This window comes from Pocillopora verrucosa, chromosome 2 (genome assembly GCF_036669915.1).
Source record: "Pocillopora verrucosa isolate sample1 chromosome 2, ASM3666991v2, whole genome shotgun sequence".
NCBI lineage: Eukaryota > Metazoa > Cnidaria > Anthozoa > Scleractinia > Pocilloporidae > Pocillopora > Pocillopora verrucosa.
This window is the reverse complement of record NC_089313.1, coordinates 16,790,278-16,807,122: the sequence shown is the minus strand read 5'-3', so window position 1 is coordinate 16,807,122 and position 16,845 is coordinate 16,790,278. Positions and strand designations below refer to the sequence as shown.

General features: G+C 37.9%; 1 protein-coding gene across 1 annotated transcript; it reads right to left on the bottom strand.

Moving 5' to 3' along the window:
- Positions 1–3,199: 3,199 nt before the first annotated feature.
- On the bottom strand, positions 3,200–9,120 carry LOC131781030 (peroxidasin-like). Its single transcript, XM_059097671.2, has 8 exons — positions 9,034–9,120; positions 8,335–8,376; positions 7,026–7,629; positions 6,474–6,717; positions 6,123–6,304; positions 5,254–5,558; positions 4,083–4,663; positions 3,200–3,698 (listed from the first exon to the last, which is right to left on the bottom strand). Exons 2-8 carry the CDS (start codon positions 8,346–8,348, stop codon positions 3,670–3,672), a joined length of 1,959 nt encoding a protein of 652 aa, XP_058953654.2. The 5' UTR covers positions 8,349–8,376; positions 9,034–9,120; the 3' UTR covers positions 3,200–3,669.
- Positions 9,121–16,845: the final 7,725 nt, after the last annotated feature.

The window sequence follows — 16,845 nt, the reverse complement described above, 5'->3', positions numbered from 1 at the left end:
AATAGAAAAAGTGTAATTTCAAGGAAATTCTTCCGCGGGATCAACTTTTACCGTATCGATTTGCTCTTCGTTTGTAGAGTTAAATGGACTATTTTCCCACAGACAGAAAAGATAATAATTACTCTAGCTAATTGTAAAGTAAGATCGCCAGAAAATGGCTGGTAATCAACTAGCTTATCATTTTTTTAACTGAATGGCGTTTGATAATAAATTATTTTCATACATTTTCCAACACCAAGATAAGGAAGCTCTTATAAAGCTTCCAGATATGATATAGATTAATTTTATCGTTAAACAAACATAACTCTTAGGGTAAGATTTGAGATCACCGCAATGGCGCGATAAAACTGAGATTTCATTCATAACAAAACCGCAGAAAATGGAGCAAAACTGCGTACCTGTCTATGGCTGCTGTTTGATTCGCGGCCCTAGTATTCACAACCTTATCATTCGCTCAGTTTTAAATGCCTAATGATTGTCCTGTGAAAGCCTTCATTTCTGTTCCCATGTCTTACCCAATTTTGTCTGCAAGCTTTCTTGTGATCATTTCCGAAATCCTTGCCTTCTGCTGTCCATAGATTAGGTCTGGCTTTATTTGTGCATGATAAGGTTTATCACAGGTTGCTCTTGTGCTCTCAAATTCCTCCTTTCCATCATCTAAGATTTCCTCCCGGGCTTCCAGTATTGATCTACGGATTTCGTCGTCGCTGATGTCAATAACGCCTTCGGCTTTTGACACTTGCAAATTTGCAATCCTAAGTAGTTGCGCCGTAAATAAGCACCAAATAATCAACATTTCGTTGATATTTCTGCATAGAAAGATAACAATGGAAACGCTAGGGCTGGCTGCTCATGTTCTCTCGCCTACGAGTAACCAGCGATTTCTAAGAAAATGTTTAACTTCATGATCAAACCGACACCTCGAGGAGTCAATGTGGCGTAAGTGTATTTTTTTCCAAAGATGTTTAGTTAAATTAGACTCAGAAAAAAAGACTCAGCTTGGGAAGTTGGATAAGAAGAACTAAGACCATTCCTTCACAACACTTTTACAAATTTAGCAGCAGGCGACTGTGCAGCTGATCTTGGCTGCGGGAACTGTCCGACTAGAATATATACTGTACCGAGTAGCCGGGTTATTGAGACGATGCTTACTCAGTACGGCTTACTATCTTTCTTTGGAAAACTAATATGAAGAAGTAAGGACCGCAATAGAGCATTTCTTGTTTTTCTTTAGTGAAAAAATCTGTCTTCGAGTAGTCTTGAATAAGTGCAACCCCTTGCTAAATTTTTGGGAATCGCCAAAATTTCGCCTATCTTCAGCCGAACCCGTCTTGACTCTGAGCCTTCCAAAACAAACAATCAGGATTCTTTTTTAACCATTTAGCTTTCATGTTACGAAAGACATGTCTGGTTAAAATTTCAGCGGAAAACAAAAGCGTTTTGTCTAGTTTGGCGATGGCAGATCAAAAAAATTTTTTTCCTGGTCCATCCGACCCTCTCTTTTTCGAGGGAAATTAAAAATTTGAGTGCCTCTTTTATTTGAATATCTGTGACTCGCACTCTGCGTCCGTCTACTGGCAGCATTTCGAGAACAAATGGCTTCATGCATAAATTTTCCGCCTATTATAAGGATCACAAGGATCGATTCAGCGCAAGTAGCACAAGCGGTAACCAAAACGCAACAGATCAGCAGGAAAAAAAAGATCCGTTCTTGCGTAGTAATAAAGCGAATCGATTGTTCTAGCAAATCAGCCTAAAAAACCGTAAAATGGAAAAAAAAATAACCTTACCTTTACAGACTTTCTGATTAGTTTGCTGTTGTCTTGCAAGAGACAAGCCAATAAACTTGTAACAAACCTACTGGTCAGCTAGTTAAGCTACCGAAATGAAGCATGTACATTCGCTCGAGTATTCCTAGGCATTTTTTCTCAACTCAGAATAAAATGTTTTTTCAAATGTATTGTCATCTCATTGCAATATCTTTTGGGTCGCGGGAACTGAGGGTCAATCACTTATTAGTGTCCTCTCTCAGCCGCCCAGGATTGGTCCAGATTTTAATGGAAATAATCCATCCCCTTATTAAATGGTATCGCTTTCTAGGCATCAACAAACAGTAAAGCTTAAGGAATTTTTTTCGACGCCTTATCAAGCTTAGAGGACTAGAGGGCTAAGTTATTGGGTTTTCTCTAGGTTTTTTATTATTGAATCATTAAAAGCCATAGAAAGGACATTTTCACATTGATATCGTGCTCGCTTTCTGTCGTTACTCAAAAAGATATGGTGGTAAGAGGGTCTCGATGGGGTGATGGCTTTTACGGCTATCGGTTAAAATTTGGCCAATTTCCGGCTAACGGTTAACACCTTTCCATTGTTTCCACCAGACGTATTTTTTACGGTTAACTTTTTTTACGACTAACGGTTAAAATTTGTCAATTTTTACGTCTAACGGCTAAATATTTTGGCCGTTTTACGGCTAACGGTTAACCCCATTGAGACCCTCTGGTAAGAGAATATTCAGTGGATTAGGAAGCGTCATTTCATTAACGAACTACCTGCAAATTCAGCTGATACAAATTTAAACAACAGTGGCGATTGGTAATCGCGTCTTAGTTGCTGCTGATTTAGTGTCAGTTCCACAAAAAATTTAATCTGATTCAATTTTCTTGTTGGGAACCTTGATTGTTTTTGTTCGCAATTGCAAACTAAATCTCAAATACTTTCGCCCTAAACTTTTTTGCGGCTGGTTTCATGGTTTTTTTTTTTGTAAACACTGCAGACTGGTACAGTATTCTACCTTCCCCTCCCCCCCACCCTTCTGCCCCTTCTGCACCTTCTGCCCCTTCTGCCCCTTCTGCCTCTTCAATGTTGGTCTGTAAGATGACATAGAAGAATTGGCGATTGACAACATTGGATGGGGAGAGGGGTGAAAGAACCCCATGGACGTTGCTCACGTTGCTCACGAGAAGTGTATCAACTAATCATGTGTGGGGGTGTAATTTGTTGCATGATACTATGTTGACAAAAGATCTTAGAAAGGAACTTTCATACCTAAAGAGAAATTCATCCTCAAATACGCAAAAAGAGGAACTTACCACGTAAAGGAGAATCCGCACCCCCATGTAAATCAAAGAACCTAGCGTTCCGCGGAGGCCCTAGGGTGAAATTGCTTAACTACGAGCAGATAGGCAGATTTCTTCAAACTGAAAGGTTTATTTCCTCAAATTAAACAGCAAAGTTACATGGCATTGTCTTAGTAATACATTGGAGTTGAATACGAACTATGTATATTTTAGAATGAGTGGCCCAGTCTACCTCTGACTAGGCATGAACCGACTGAAGTCTACAACTAAATTGATAAATAATTTAAGTGACCATGGACTACCATAACTTAACTACCGAACATGAAAAAATGAACCATCATATCACACGGACATAAAACTCATGCTACACACATTCTTCACTTGATCTTTCGCCAAAATTCCTTCTGTAAAAACAGTTACACAATGCATAACATCAGTGTTACAGTTGGTTGATGGTTAATAGATTAACTTAATAACTGGTTATTAATTGCTTACTTGAGGCACCTTTAAATAAATAAATGAATGAAAAAGAGAACAGTGATATTCATCAGCAGTGAGTTTAAATCGAACACGCCAGGTCTTTAGCTCGTCAGACAGGTACTTCTGCAGGTACTTCAGCTAGATGGAGAGAGGAAACATAACATATTTAGAACTGTTTCTTTAACAGCGAATGAAAGACAATCTGGGTTTATCTGACAAGGAGGGATTATAAATTTTGCAACACATCTTAGAAATTAACAACTAGAATGCTTAGAAGTTAACGCATGCGCAGCATTTCATCAGGTTTCCCTGACAAGTGCAAAGCTTGTACGTCGGGATATTCCTTTGTAAAAATGGGCACAGTAGGAGTAAATTGTATTCTATTGGCTTCTCATCAAAGAGCTCAACATAGATAAACCCGGCTAAGTTTGAAACCTTGTCCTACGGATTTTGCCTTTTGCGCTAGGCGTTATGTCGCTGCTCACATTGCCGCTCAATCATCTACAGATTAACCGCACCTACCATTAGATTCTTCAGGCTCCTTTTTAAATTTTTCCAAGTCTACCATGGGCAGGTTGTCGCAATCTGTTGCCGGATTATCTCCAAATTTGTTCGTTTGCGGAAGGAAGACTTTTGGCTGAATGAAGATTATGGAAGCGGTGTTGTCGCAATACACTCGTGCCAGTGAGGTCTTACGTATCTCATCCAGTTGAGGCAATGTGAACCCAACAGAATTACTTCTTTCGTACCAAAATCGATCGCCATTGCGAAGTATTTTAAACATCCCGGTCAGAAGACAGGTGTAGGTGAACCCTATTGCGCTTCCTTCAGCAGGGAACTCGGTTAGGCCGCCAGGGAAAAGATCGATGTCTTTCACAGTTGCGTAAACTTGTTTGAGTTTATTGATGTTTACTTGGGTTGTTGTGGTCAAGAGATCAGGAAAGAACTTCGCTTCCCCCGCTCCACAAAGTTCTCGGAATTTTACGTAGGGCGGTAAGCCATGATCCCGGCCTCGCTCAATGTTTATTGCAGTAAGGTCGGCCTTGATACCGTCCATAGGTCCTTCAATAACAAGATCCTCCCTAATTTCAGGAACAAAGTTGCTGTAGAAGAAAATCGTTATGTTTTGTTAATTACCATTTCTTAGACCTCCTAAATTTTTGGTGAGATATGGCGAAATGCATATGTAGGTCGTGCTTTCACTGATTTTTAAGAGACGTGACACTTTAGGATGTGTCATTAAATAACAATAATGACGGAAAGGCACAGCTGTTTAGTTAATCAACTGTATGAACTTTGGGTTAGTAATCAACTCAGTCTTGTATCAAACAGACTCTCGTAGATTTTCATTCAAAAATCCTTCGAAATAATCGCCACTTTTTTAGAAACGGTTCATATTTCCATGTGTCGTTCTATAGGTATTAATAACAACCCTGGTATAACTAACAAAATGTATGAAATCTAATTTTTACCCTTCAGAGGAGTGGTGCAATCTTCGATTTTTCAGAGTCTCGTGCTGAGGTCTATTGTTTTACGTTGAATTTTAAAATATCGAGAAGGGGCTATGAAAGGACATATGTAACACATCAGACGTGTAATGTACTTAGGAACTTTGTATTGAAGGGAATTAGAATTCCGATTTTATCAATTGTCACTCTCTTAAGACTCGTATATGTATTGCATTGATACGTACTTGTCGATTAGCTGAGCTAAGTCAAAAGTGAGGCCGTGTAAGATTTCATCTACGAAGTTGTATTTTATTCCAAGGAATAAGTCCTGTGGAGTGAAAAAATCCGTCGCAATACTTCCGCGATAAAGGCGCCGCTTGCTTCTCCTGATCTTTGAATTCGCAATCAAGTTGAATGAAGATCGAATCAAGGTGTGGCCGACTCTCAACACTGCTGCACCAAAGCTGTTCTGAATTGTTGCATCCACGCTTGGATCATATCCCTTGAAAAACTCGCCAGGTGGCACCAATGTTAAGTTTGCCTTTTCCAGCTAAGACAAAACACAACAAAACAACCATCAACAAGTTAGCTGATATGCAACGACACCTTCCGCGTTCACTTTTCATGCAACATTTCCGCAGAAGTAATGGACTATTGGGCAACACATGCACAGAAATAACTGAGATCTGAGTGTTCGTGGATTGTGAATAAAATAGTGCAAGAATCCAAGGAGTATCAAAGAGGTAACAAATCAAACGAAGGGTTGTATCCGAACAACATGTCACTAAGACACCGTTCTATACACTCGATCGCAAAAACATTGACACTTGAAAAAAGCGTTTACAATGAACGATGAGACCTTGCCGCTCTCTGGGTACACAGATACATGACAGTTATTTCAATTTTCTGGAAGAAAAGGAATATCATAACAAAGGTTTTTCAAGAATAGTGAGAAGTGTGATTTACGGATTATGTATCTTTACGAACATTTCCCATAAAGCTGTTGGGTCTCATCGTCTATGTTTCTTTGTTCTGATTGGTTACGTGATATGGTTATGGCTTTTTGTGAAACGGACAAGAACTTTAGTAAGTTTTTTGCTATAGTACGACTCACAACTTCGGCACTGAAGAGTACTGTAAGCCATTCGTTGTAGGTGATGTGCTGAATTTGAGCGGCCACAATTTTCCTCGCCAACTGATAAATTTCCTCATCATCACATGTTGGATTTATTTCCGCCAGTTTTCTGGCAATACGATTGTGCTCACGAACCCATAGCGTGTGCATTGCCATGAGAGCTGTCAATCAAAGGAACGACCCGTTAGCATTAGTTTTTGACGATTTTATTTACATTACGTACATCGGTCAATAAGTAAGATCTATACCGGTCATAAAAGCCGAATGGAAAAAACCAAAGTGGTAAAACAGTGATTGCCAGATACAAAGATTTTTTTCTGAGTCTCTTACCCTGGTTTTCATTGACTCTCTCATCACCAGCCTTGAAACAAGGTTTATCCATCGTATTCGGAGATCTACAGAAAGCTTCGCCCCCCGCTCGCGGAAGGAGTGCACAGCGCTGCTCTGTTTCAGATTTTGTGGGGTCCATGATTGCCAAAAGTTTCGGATTTTCTGGGTCACGCAGTTCCTCTGCTGCTTCAAGGCTTGAACCATACACCATTGAAGCGTCCACGTAAGAAGTTATGATGTTTTGCTGCCACAGGAAAAGGAATTAAATGCCGGAGTTAGCTTAGCATAGAGGTGCGTTTTTTAATTGAACGATGGTTCCTTATTTCTCCTGCGATGTTTCTTCTTGTTCATTTTGCTTTCATACGCGATAACGGGAACTCACCTCAGATGTGAGTTTCGTTTTGAAAAGGAAAAACAGCTCTCAAATTTTTAACTTTTTACTCGGGTTTTTTCCCTATCCTTTTCTTGCAATGTGATATCAGTGTTACTAACCATTGTAAATTTATTTTTTGCATATCTTAAACAAAAAGTCAGTTGTCATTTCTAACTAACCTGCTCGCCATTTTCATCCTGTAAGGCCCTCCTAAGGGGTATACACTGTAGGGTACTATTATTAGCAAGTGGCTTAACTAAAGGGATGTTGATGCAACCGTCCATGGGTTGACATGGTTCAGTCTGCGACCCACATTCTACACCTGGAACTAACGGAGTAAGGGTAACATCATGATCTATGAATTGCCCCCAAGTCATTGTCACGTGGGTAAAATTTGGATTAGTGCCGTTCACATTATCTTCTGTGCCGCCGAAGACAGTTGTACTAATTTTCCTTGATGGTTGGAGAAGTTTGCCAGGGATGACCGATTCCACTCGGGGTTTGAAGCCTGGTGCAAAAGCAGTGGGAGGTTCTAGGCCCGGAACACGTACAAATGGCACACCGGCGGCTCCATTGGTAATATTACAAAGGTTGTTACATGTGCCGTCAAAGGTGCGATATTCAGATTGAGCTCCCATGATACAACGTTCTCTTAGGTTAAGGCGATGGCAGCCAGGTAGAACAAGTGTATCTGCAAGATCTGACTCAGGAGTTGCTGCCATGTAACAGGACGTGCGACGTACTTCTAGGGCACCAAAAATAAGAAAAACACCCACGAGGAAGCTGAAAAACAAATGGAACGTAGGCGAAAGTGAGTAACATTACAATGGGGAGTTTTTAATCAGCAGAGACAACGCCAAGCTAGGACAGCGGTGTGTTCATAAGGTAAAGAGCGTCGTCCGTTGGAGTATATTGAATTCGCCCGCGTGTAAACGGTTCGATCCCTTCGCTTTAGTGGGTCGCACAATTTACTAAAGAAATTTCACTTCACACAGAAAGTTTCTCAGATAAGACGGCAATAGCAAATAATTTAAGGCCAATATTCAATCATGTTCTTTTAATTTGTTTTTGTATTTCTCAACTTGTTACTACTTGATCTTTTTTGTAATGATGAATGTATGTCTTGTTTTTTTTTCTTAGGACTGATCAGCCACTTGTCTTTTCCGCTAGAAAGTTACCTTTAAGTAATGCACAATTTAAGAACTGAAATTCGTCAAGAATAAAGTGTTGTGCATGATGATGAATGAGAGGAGATAGGTGCCCACATATTTAAAATAAATAACTTTTTCTTTTGATCCATAAAGTGCCCATAGACTAGAGATTGACGCGGCCAGATCTTAGTCAAGTGAAATCTTGATAAAATAAAACCGTAATATTGCCAAAAATTTCTCCGTATTAGAACGAGAGGAAGTGTGTCTCACAAGTTTCTAATTCTAGGTATTTCAAACAAGAATTTGTCATGAATTTCATTTTAACTTTAAAACGTACCTTGTTGCCCTCATTTTGCGTCTGGACAGCCTCTTACTGTGCCTATTGATGAATGAATGGTATCAGCATCGTTAACAGCACTTTAACCAAATGGTGGTAGCTGCGTTTTCATGTTACTATTATACTGCTACATTGTCCATATGAATTGTTTTAAGAAACATTTACTTCAGTTAACCTGGTGTACTAGGAGTTTGTCATATTCAAAGAGAGCTAAGTTAACTGTGTACTTTCTGATCCGCGTTAGCACGAAACTAGAAAGCAAGTTCCATCCATTTCTACTCGTTTCCAAAGTAAAACCTTATAATCTAAGGAAACCAAAAATCGCTACTGATGTCTGAACTTAAAACTTCAGTCTCTTTTCATCTTCATGAATGTGGCCACAAAGAGTGAATAGTCCCCCATAATGTCATTTTTTTATTTATTTCTTCCAATCCATGATATGATGTTGCCAAAAAATTTTTTTATGAGCGATAGCAATTAAAAACTCATCGTAAACAAGAACATGCTTTGATGCCTTGTAGATCGACCTTTTATCAACATAAAACCCCCTTGTCTGAAAGCTGCTCCTTACCATTCGAAATAAAAATAGGGATAAAGGGGGTACTGTCACCAGCAGGGTTTAGGAGACAATCAAACCAATCACCTTACAAGAAAGCAAACAGACATGAAACTCCAAAAAATGAACCAGCATCAAAATACCTTCAATTGACAAAGCGGCAAATAATCCAATGGAAGACAAAGCTATTCCGCTCCTGAGGTATCCCTTACTGTAGAAAACCCTAGCTGCGAATGCCAGATGTGACAAGGGTACCTCCTTATAAATGATCCTGTCGGCTCTGCCCTGCTACTCAGTGGCCAAAATTTTACCTTGACAAAACAATAGAATGTCAGCCTTGAAAGCTGATATCTTAACTTATTTTTGGTCCTCTATTATTTTCAAACAAACACAAAGAGAGTTACAAGACCCACAAAGGCAATATTTTGTTTTTGTTTGTTGTATGACGCATTAGTTAATTGGCTTAAATGGCCGGTGTCCCTCAATACAGGGAAGTAATTTTGAAGCCATGCGTTGGCATGTACAAATTAGCATTACCTTAGTCATCTAACATCCTGAATTAATTGATTCATAGATCACGGAATCAACCTATATCGGTTTCAGAAGTAAATGTGTTCAAAGAAACAAATGATATTATATATTTGTATTTTTTTGACGTAAAACTACACCAGCACGTCAATTCAACTATCCTGGCTAATTTTCTTTCTAAAAGGCGCTTTTGAAAATCACTGTTAACGTTGCAACTACATTCACCTATTTTGATCTTTATGAAAACATTCGTTACTTGAGAAAACTGTAATATGAAGCTTTAAGAATATTCGGTCGATCAAATGTGTGCTACTTTGAGGAAACAATTGCCCCGTGCTAAGCCTTTAGGGAGCTAGTGTAATGAGTTACAGCAATTAGTATATAGTTAACCAGCTAAACAGGCAAATCAAACCATATGCTTAGTGGAAAAAAAATTGTTTATTTTATAGGAGTAAAAGGTTTTGAAAGGTTTCTTTCTTGGAATGCCTCGTCCAATTTGCGAACTTGTGTCTCTTATTTTAATTTCAAGATTCCATGGCGACAGCTGCGTGATAGGCCAATATTTATTCTCTCAATTTGACCCTCGCCGAGGTAGCGGTGGTTAAACATTTAATTTAAAAATTACTTTAAAAAATTCCATGAACTTCCCCAACCCCAGTTTAAACGAGCTTTCGTGTAAGTTTTCTTTGAGAGTTCATTTCACAAGTGGAATTCAGACACCATACAGCCGTGATATTGATGTTTCAGCTTCGGGTTGTTATGATATTGAAATCTAGTGTACAAGGTGCATTAAATGACCGATGCCAAGGAAATGCTTCTTAGGGAAACAAGTTGTACTCTTAATTTCTCTGTGCTCTTTTAGTTAGTCTCTGTTCTTTTTCAAGTGAAAGCACGACTGTTACACCGTCTCCAAAAATAAAAAATTTTCCGTGTGTTTAAGGGATTATGTTATAAGCGCTATTCAAGGGTGAATATGTATAATTCTGCGGTGTCGTTCATAAAGGTATAAATTACTTTTCGTCTATATCCAGTCACGCGACAGAAAAATGGTCTTTCAAGGATCTTTCAAAATGAGTCTAACATCCAAAGGAATTTGCTACATAGTCTGTATGATTTCATTGTTGAGCGCACCTAAAACTATCGGGAACAGTAATGTTGCATTTGTTCATTCAAAATAAAAGTGAGGTTTTTTTTTCCCGTTTACTACCTAATGTAGGCACCAACACCTTTGTTGTCCAATAAAATAACTTAATCAAATCATGATCAAAAAACTGTAAAAGCCTAAACGGAATGCACTGTTTTCTGTTCTTCATCTTGCAAACTAAGCTTTACTTCTCAACCAGTTTTTTTCTTTTGTTCAAGTCTTTTTCAGACCCGACCATCGAGGCATCAGTGTGTTTCATTGCGCAAAAATGTACAACAATTACGTCATTAAAAGAACTATTGTGATTTGGTATTGTGAGTTAAGTCCCGCCATTGTAGGAACTACCCAATAGTTTTGGTTTTTAAGCGCTTTGCGTTATACTACAACGTAGCTCAATTGCTTTTCAAGTAATTTTAAGAGCGTACTTCGTTATCGATAACAATAAACAAACAAACAATACACTACGTCATTATGTATATTCACGGGCGGATTGAAGATGGATCATTATCGGTCTTGCAATACACATGTGCGTCAGAAGGATATTTATGTCTTTTTAAATGTCTAAGTTTTTTTTACCTTGAATTTAAAAACAAAAATGACACTGTTTCGACTTTCCCTTGCTACTTAAGACGATGTTAATCTTCTAGCAAAAGAAGTGTGTCCTCAAGTTTGAAATAAATACTCTGTTTAGAATACTCTGAGTCAATAAATACAAACAAATCATACAAACGTTAGCTGATATGACACAGATGAGGTGATATTGTGAACCTCAAGCCGTTTCCTACTTTCTCAAATCTTCGGTGACGTGCTTTTCGTCAGAAAACAAGAAAAAGATAACTACGAATTTCATCTATTTGTTTTTCATGTAAGTACTTGGACAGTAAAGGTTTAGTCGCTGTTAGAAGGTGACACAAATTCGGCTGATCAGAAGGCTTTTCTCTGAAGCACTGAAACTTTAAGTTAATATGTGACTGTCGCACAATATCATCTTTTGTCTTCAAACGACCAGAAAAACAGTGGCAATATAACCTTTAAAGAATCGGAAGGTCGTTAGTCATGAATAGACCGCTTAACTCACGCATGTGACGCCAGAACAAAAATGAATCTTGACTGAGGTGTTGTAAGGCTGAAGAAGGTTTTCTTATGGTTTCTTTCGTGAAATTATTTCTTATACCTTTTTTTTTAATCTTCGTTCGTTTGCCCATATTTAAGTCTTTGCTTTTGAGCACTCAGTTGTCGTAAACAGCTCTCCCAGTTACACGAATGAGTTTGCGTGACTAGGTGAAAACGGAATCTTCTTGTAACACAAACAAATCGCCAGGTATTTACCTACACGAAATATCCAACATAAGAAAATAATGAATGGTTCTGAGCGTTGGGTTCTTCAATTCCCGTAAACTAAAGAAGACGAATCTCTCGAGAAATTCATGGTAAATTGACTTATTCCTTCAATAACGATTTTTGCATGGATTTTGCCATTCACTCAAATATTGCAAACTCATTATTGCTAAATCAAACGTGACCAGGAGAAGGAAATCATTTTGGTATGGTCCACCGATGATTTATTCTTCCGTTTACTAGTCAAAATTAAATGATACTTTTCGCTCATGCTATCTGTAAATTCTCATTTTATCAACCTCTGTCTCCGTTTTAAATATCTCTGGTCTGAAGGAATATCTGTAACATATTTAATAAGCATGAACACCGATTTTCAAATGGATAATTATAAACATTATATTTCTAATTATTTCTCCATTGATTCAGATAACACCAATTCATGTTTTTTTTTTTTACCTTGATGATAAAGGCTTGAAGTACCGAACTGAAATAAAATTGCAGAAACCTCAGAATTTCAGTCCCGCAATGAATGGGCACTTCTCTCTTATTTACTTTTTACTTAGTCTAAGTGTGGAGTGTGAAGTGTAAAGTGTAAAGTGTGCGTGTTTCCACAAGGTTTACACAACAACAGGAATGCTCATGATCTTGAAAACTTGACTCTATTCTATGGGGATATAAGCGTTCAGCTTTTGGTGCTAACCCTAAGCTAGCCCTAAGCAAAAAAAAAAAACTTGGTTGTTCCAGAGGGTGGGTAACGCTATCCACTCGATAAATCTCTATCCGTTGGATAGCGCAATACGTTTTGTTGAAACTTATCCGCTGGATAGCGTTATCCGCCCTTTGAAATACTGGTTAGGTTTTGATCTGTGGAAACATTCCTTACTTTTGGCTTGACAAACCAAATATTTATGTGCAGCACTTTCTGATGAATCTAATGTAACAAGATATATCGGTTTGAATACCCATTAATCTTCTCTAAAAAATATTTTAAAGGCAGTGTAATTGTGTGGATGTTTAGTATGTGTAGCGAAGGTGGCAGATATATTATGACATGGTTGTAACGTCAGAAAGTTAAAAAGTAATGGTCGTCAAGTGATTAGGTTTTCAACTACATATTACGAAGTTCAATGTTGCAAGAGATATCCGCTATACAACAGAATGAATAGCAGTATTTGCGTCAGTTAGATCTATATTTACTCCAATGACCTTTATAAAAAGAAGCCCCCACCTCCCCCCCACCCCCCGTTTAAATTATGTCTTAATTTCGCCGTTTGGTTTTAACTGACTGCCAATGTATCATCAGGCTTTTCGTGAACGAGTAGTGCCAGCTGAAGAGAGGACGAAGCCGGCGACAGTGATTGCCTTCACGTGAACTATTTCAGTGTATGAAGCTGACCGAAATTCGATGGAGAAAATTGATATACCGTATTAGCTGACGTACAAAATATTGGTCTGTGTAATAAACCACTGCACCACTACATGACTAGATTAGCAATCGGGTTATTGATCGACTAGTCTGGTTTTAACAGTTTTGTTCGAAGGTAAGGCGTGAACATATCTCAAAGTGAGAAGAACGGGCACAAAATCTCTCATTTTGGATATGGTACTGTCACTTTCAGAGAAAGAAAGAATAGAACAAGAAAAATTTAAAACAAACAAATAAGCTAAAAGAAGGAAGCTTAAATATTTAATAGTGGCACTGAAACTTTGCTCTTAGAGTGCTGTTTCGATTGGGTCCGTCTAGCATTAATTTCATATCTTAGGCATAAACAAAGATTCAGCGAGGAACTCGACCTTTCATGATGACGTCGCAGAATTCTTTCTATAAAACTTATTATCAAAAACTTTTCAAAGTTCCCGAAACTTCAGATTAAGGGAACCGTTTACGGCATAAAAACCCACCTGTCACTGGAAGTATGTGGGCGTCCATGACGTCACTTGATTTATGTTTTGACGTCGTGGTATATTAAGTATTACTAAATATGACAGAGAGTAATATCAATACAAAAAGAGGACAGATTAAAAAAGAAAAAAACCAACAAAGCAATGTCTTCGGAAATACGTACTACAAGGCTTTGTGCAGATTTAGGGAAGTCCTTGAAGAATTTTATGCAATATACATTCCCTATCGACGCTTCTAAAATAAAATTTGGAAAGAAACCCACGCAGCAATAAACGGACAGGAAGACTTGAACTCGAAAAATTCTACTATCTCTTTGTCTGAGAATCATTTTTTCAATAGTTCACTGAAAACAGGCGCATACTGATTGACGCCAAAAAAGAACTGAAATATATGTAATTATTGCCACAAGAAGACCAACTGCTGCAGTGACACACTCAGTTTTGACACTGCTCATACAAGATTAAAGAAGGCTCATGTAAGAGATCCAAACAACTTTAATTAATCAACTGTGACTAGGATATCTTGTTATGCAACTCCCGATAGATTTTGGACGAGTTCAAGCGATGCACTTGAAGTGATGGTCTGCGAGAATTCAAATACCCTCAACTGAGACAGATCAGAAAGAAGACAGTTTTCCATTCGGCCTCGTCTTGGTAAGATTTCAAATTCGGAGAGAAGAGGGTTGTTTTGTTTGTCGGCGAAGTTTATCAGACCGGGCCATCGAGCCATCAGTATGTTTAAATGCGCAGGTTTTTTAAACAATTGCGTCATGAAATGTAATTATCTCGATTTTCAGTACAAACTCTTGCCATTGTAGACACTACCCAATATCATTACCGTGACATCTATTGTTAAGCGCTTTGCGTCAATTATTTTTCAAATAAATTCAAGTACGTGATTCATTAACGGGGTTAATGATCAAACAAACAATACTCAAAATTATGATTTATCTTCCACCGCAGAATGAAGAGGGTCGATATCGCTCTTGAAGTACGCACATAAATTATAAATTGCCTGACGCGACTTATCTACCCGCAAGGCTTGAGAGAGACTGATATCGCTGTAACAATATGCACGTGAGCAAATAGAGATAAAGATTTCTTTTAAATGAGTTAACATACATTGAAAAGGACCTTTGCTTAGTAAGAATCTAAGCTAATGCGACACAAATTATGAAGGCTGGATATTGTCAGGTTCCTACTTTTTAAAAATAATAATGATAATAATAACACTAATAATAATAATAATAATAATAATAATGATAATAGAACAAGAAATGTAACTAAGATTTTCAATTACAGTTGCTTTTCATTAAAGTATTTTGACGTTAGGAGATTTTTTAACTGAAAGCTTTGAAACAGAAGATGACACCGATCTACTTGGCTTGCTCATCTGGGTTTTTACTGAAACGACCTGAAACATTAAGTTATGTTGGACCAAGCACTTGTCTACAAATGTTTAGTGAAACTGTAGCAATATAGCCATTGTTGAATCAGTATATCCATTAGTGGGTCATTTATCGCAAATTAGGTCATTTAAACCACGCATATCACACGCTCGAACAAAAATGAATCATAAAAAGAGCTGTGAGCTAGAAGGGCCTTTCTGAATCGTTTATCGCGTGACACTACTGCAAATTGGATATTTTCGGCCTACTGCTTAAATTTCTGGAGCAGCTTCATTAAAAACCGTTGTTGTGCTAAGCTAGAAAATAAAATTTTACAGAGTGATATTGCCTTAAAATTTGCGGCAAATTCCTCTCTCTGTTTTGGTTAACGCGTAGTGTAAACTTTGTTAGTTCCAGGAAGATTACATAACAATGAACGCTCATAATCTTGAACACGTTCCTCCATCATAATGCCATCGAAATGCGAGAGTTCAGTAAGAGGAAAACTTTGATGGAGTGTTTTCATTGTTTACATTTTTTTTCCTTTGGGTGGTTGTTTCAATTTACTGACTAGGTGACAAAGGTGAAATAAGAGAAATTAAAAAAGTAATTGATCATCAGTTGCTTATGGAATCATTCTTTGGATGCGCTTTCTCTGCAGTTCTAATTTAGCGCGACAGTCCGGTTAATTTTGCACATTTACTACGTCAGCTGGATCCAAATTGGCTTAAACGAGGTAAAATGAGTCAGCACCGTTATGAAAAGGAAGCGTCCCCTAGTTTGAATCAATTCTTGTGAACGGTTTAATCAACAAGGTTTAAGTAAGTAATGTGAATGTTTTTGTAGCGCTGCCGTCGGAACATTACGAATTACAGTGGTCGGATTATGCACCCCGTGACTGGAACATGGAATGTGCTTAGCCGGCAAATTTACAAAACACAGATTTTATTAGGATAAGAGAGATGGTAAGTTTTGAGCTCGGTAAAGAAATAGAGAGAGATGTGTTTCGTCTTGTCACTAGCGTGGGACAAAGAAAAAATTCTGAGTTCCCATGAGGAATTGAACCTCCGATGCTCTACCACTGAGACTCTTCGTTGAGCGAGCTCTATTACGAAGTTCATGTGACACGCGTCTTGCATACTGCTAGGATCAGCAATGTCGATAGCGTCATATTTGTAAATAGAATAAGAGAAATGGTAATGTTTGAGCTCGGTAAAGAAATAGAGAATGGTTTCATTGTTTGTATCTCAGATAATATTCAAATAACCTTCGTCATAGACTAGTATCACGAGTTACATAGGGATTGGGTTTGACACGGAAAAAACGTCCGCAAAAAAAAAATCGAATGAATATCAAACAGTCCGGGACTAAAAATTCTTCATGTTCAAAGTCATCTCGGACAACCATTAGTTTAAAACATTACTAAATGATTAAAAATGACACCATAGCTTTTAATCTGCTAAGGTTGTTATAAGACTTAACGTAACCTTTGAAGACTTCAAGGTTCATTTCATTCACACTGGTTTGCGTCCTAGGTGATATTGGTTGCTTTTAATATTGATTTCTTTTTTGGGAAGGGATGCGATTCAAAGGAAAGGAAGATTATTTCATAACAAAATAAACTCATAAAAAATATTGTTTTCAGAAGTTTTTAC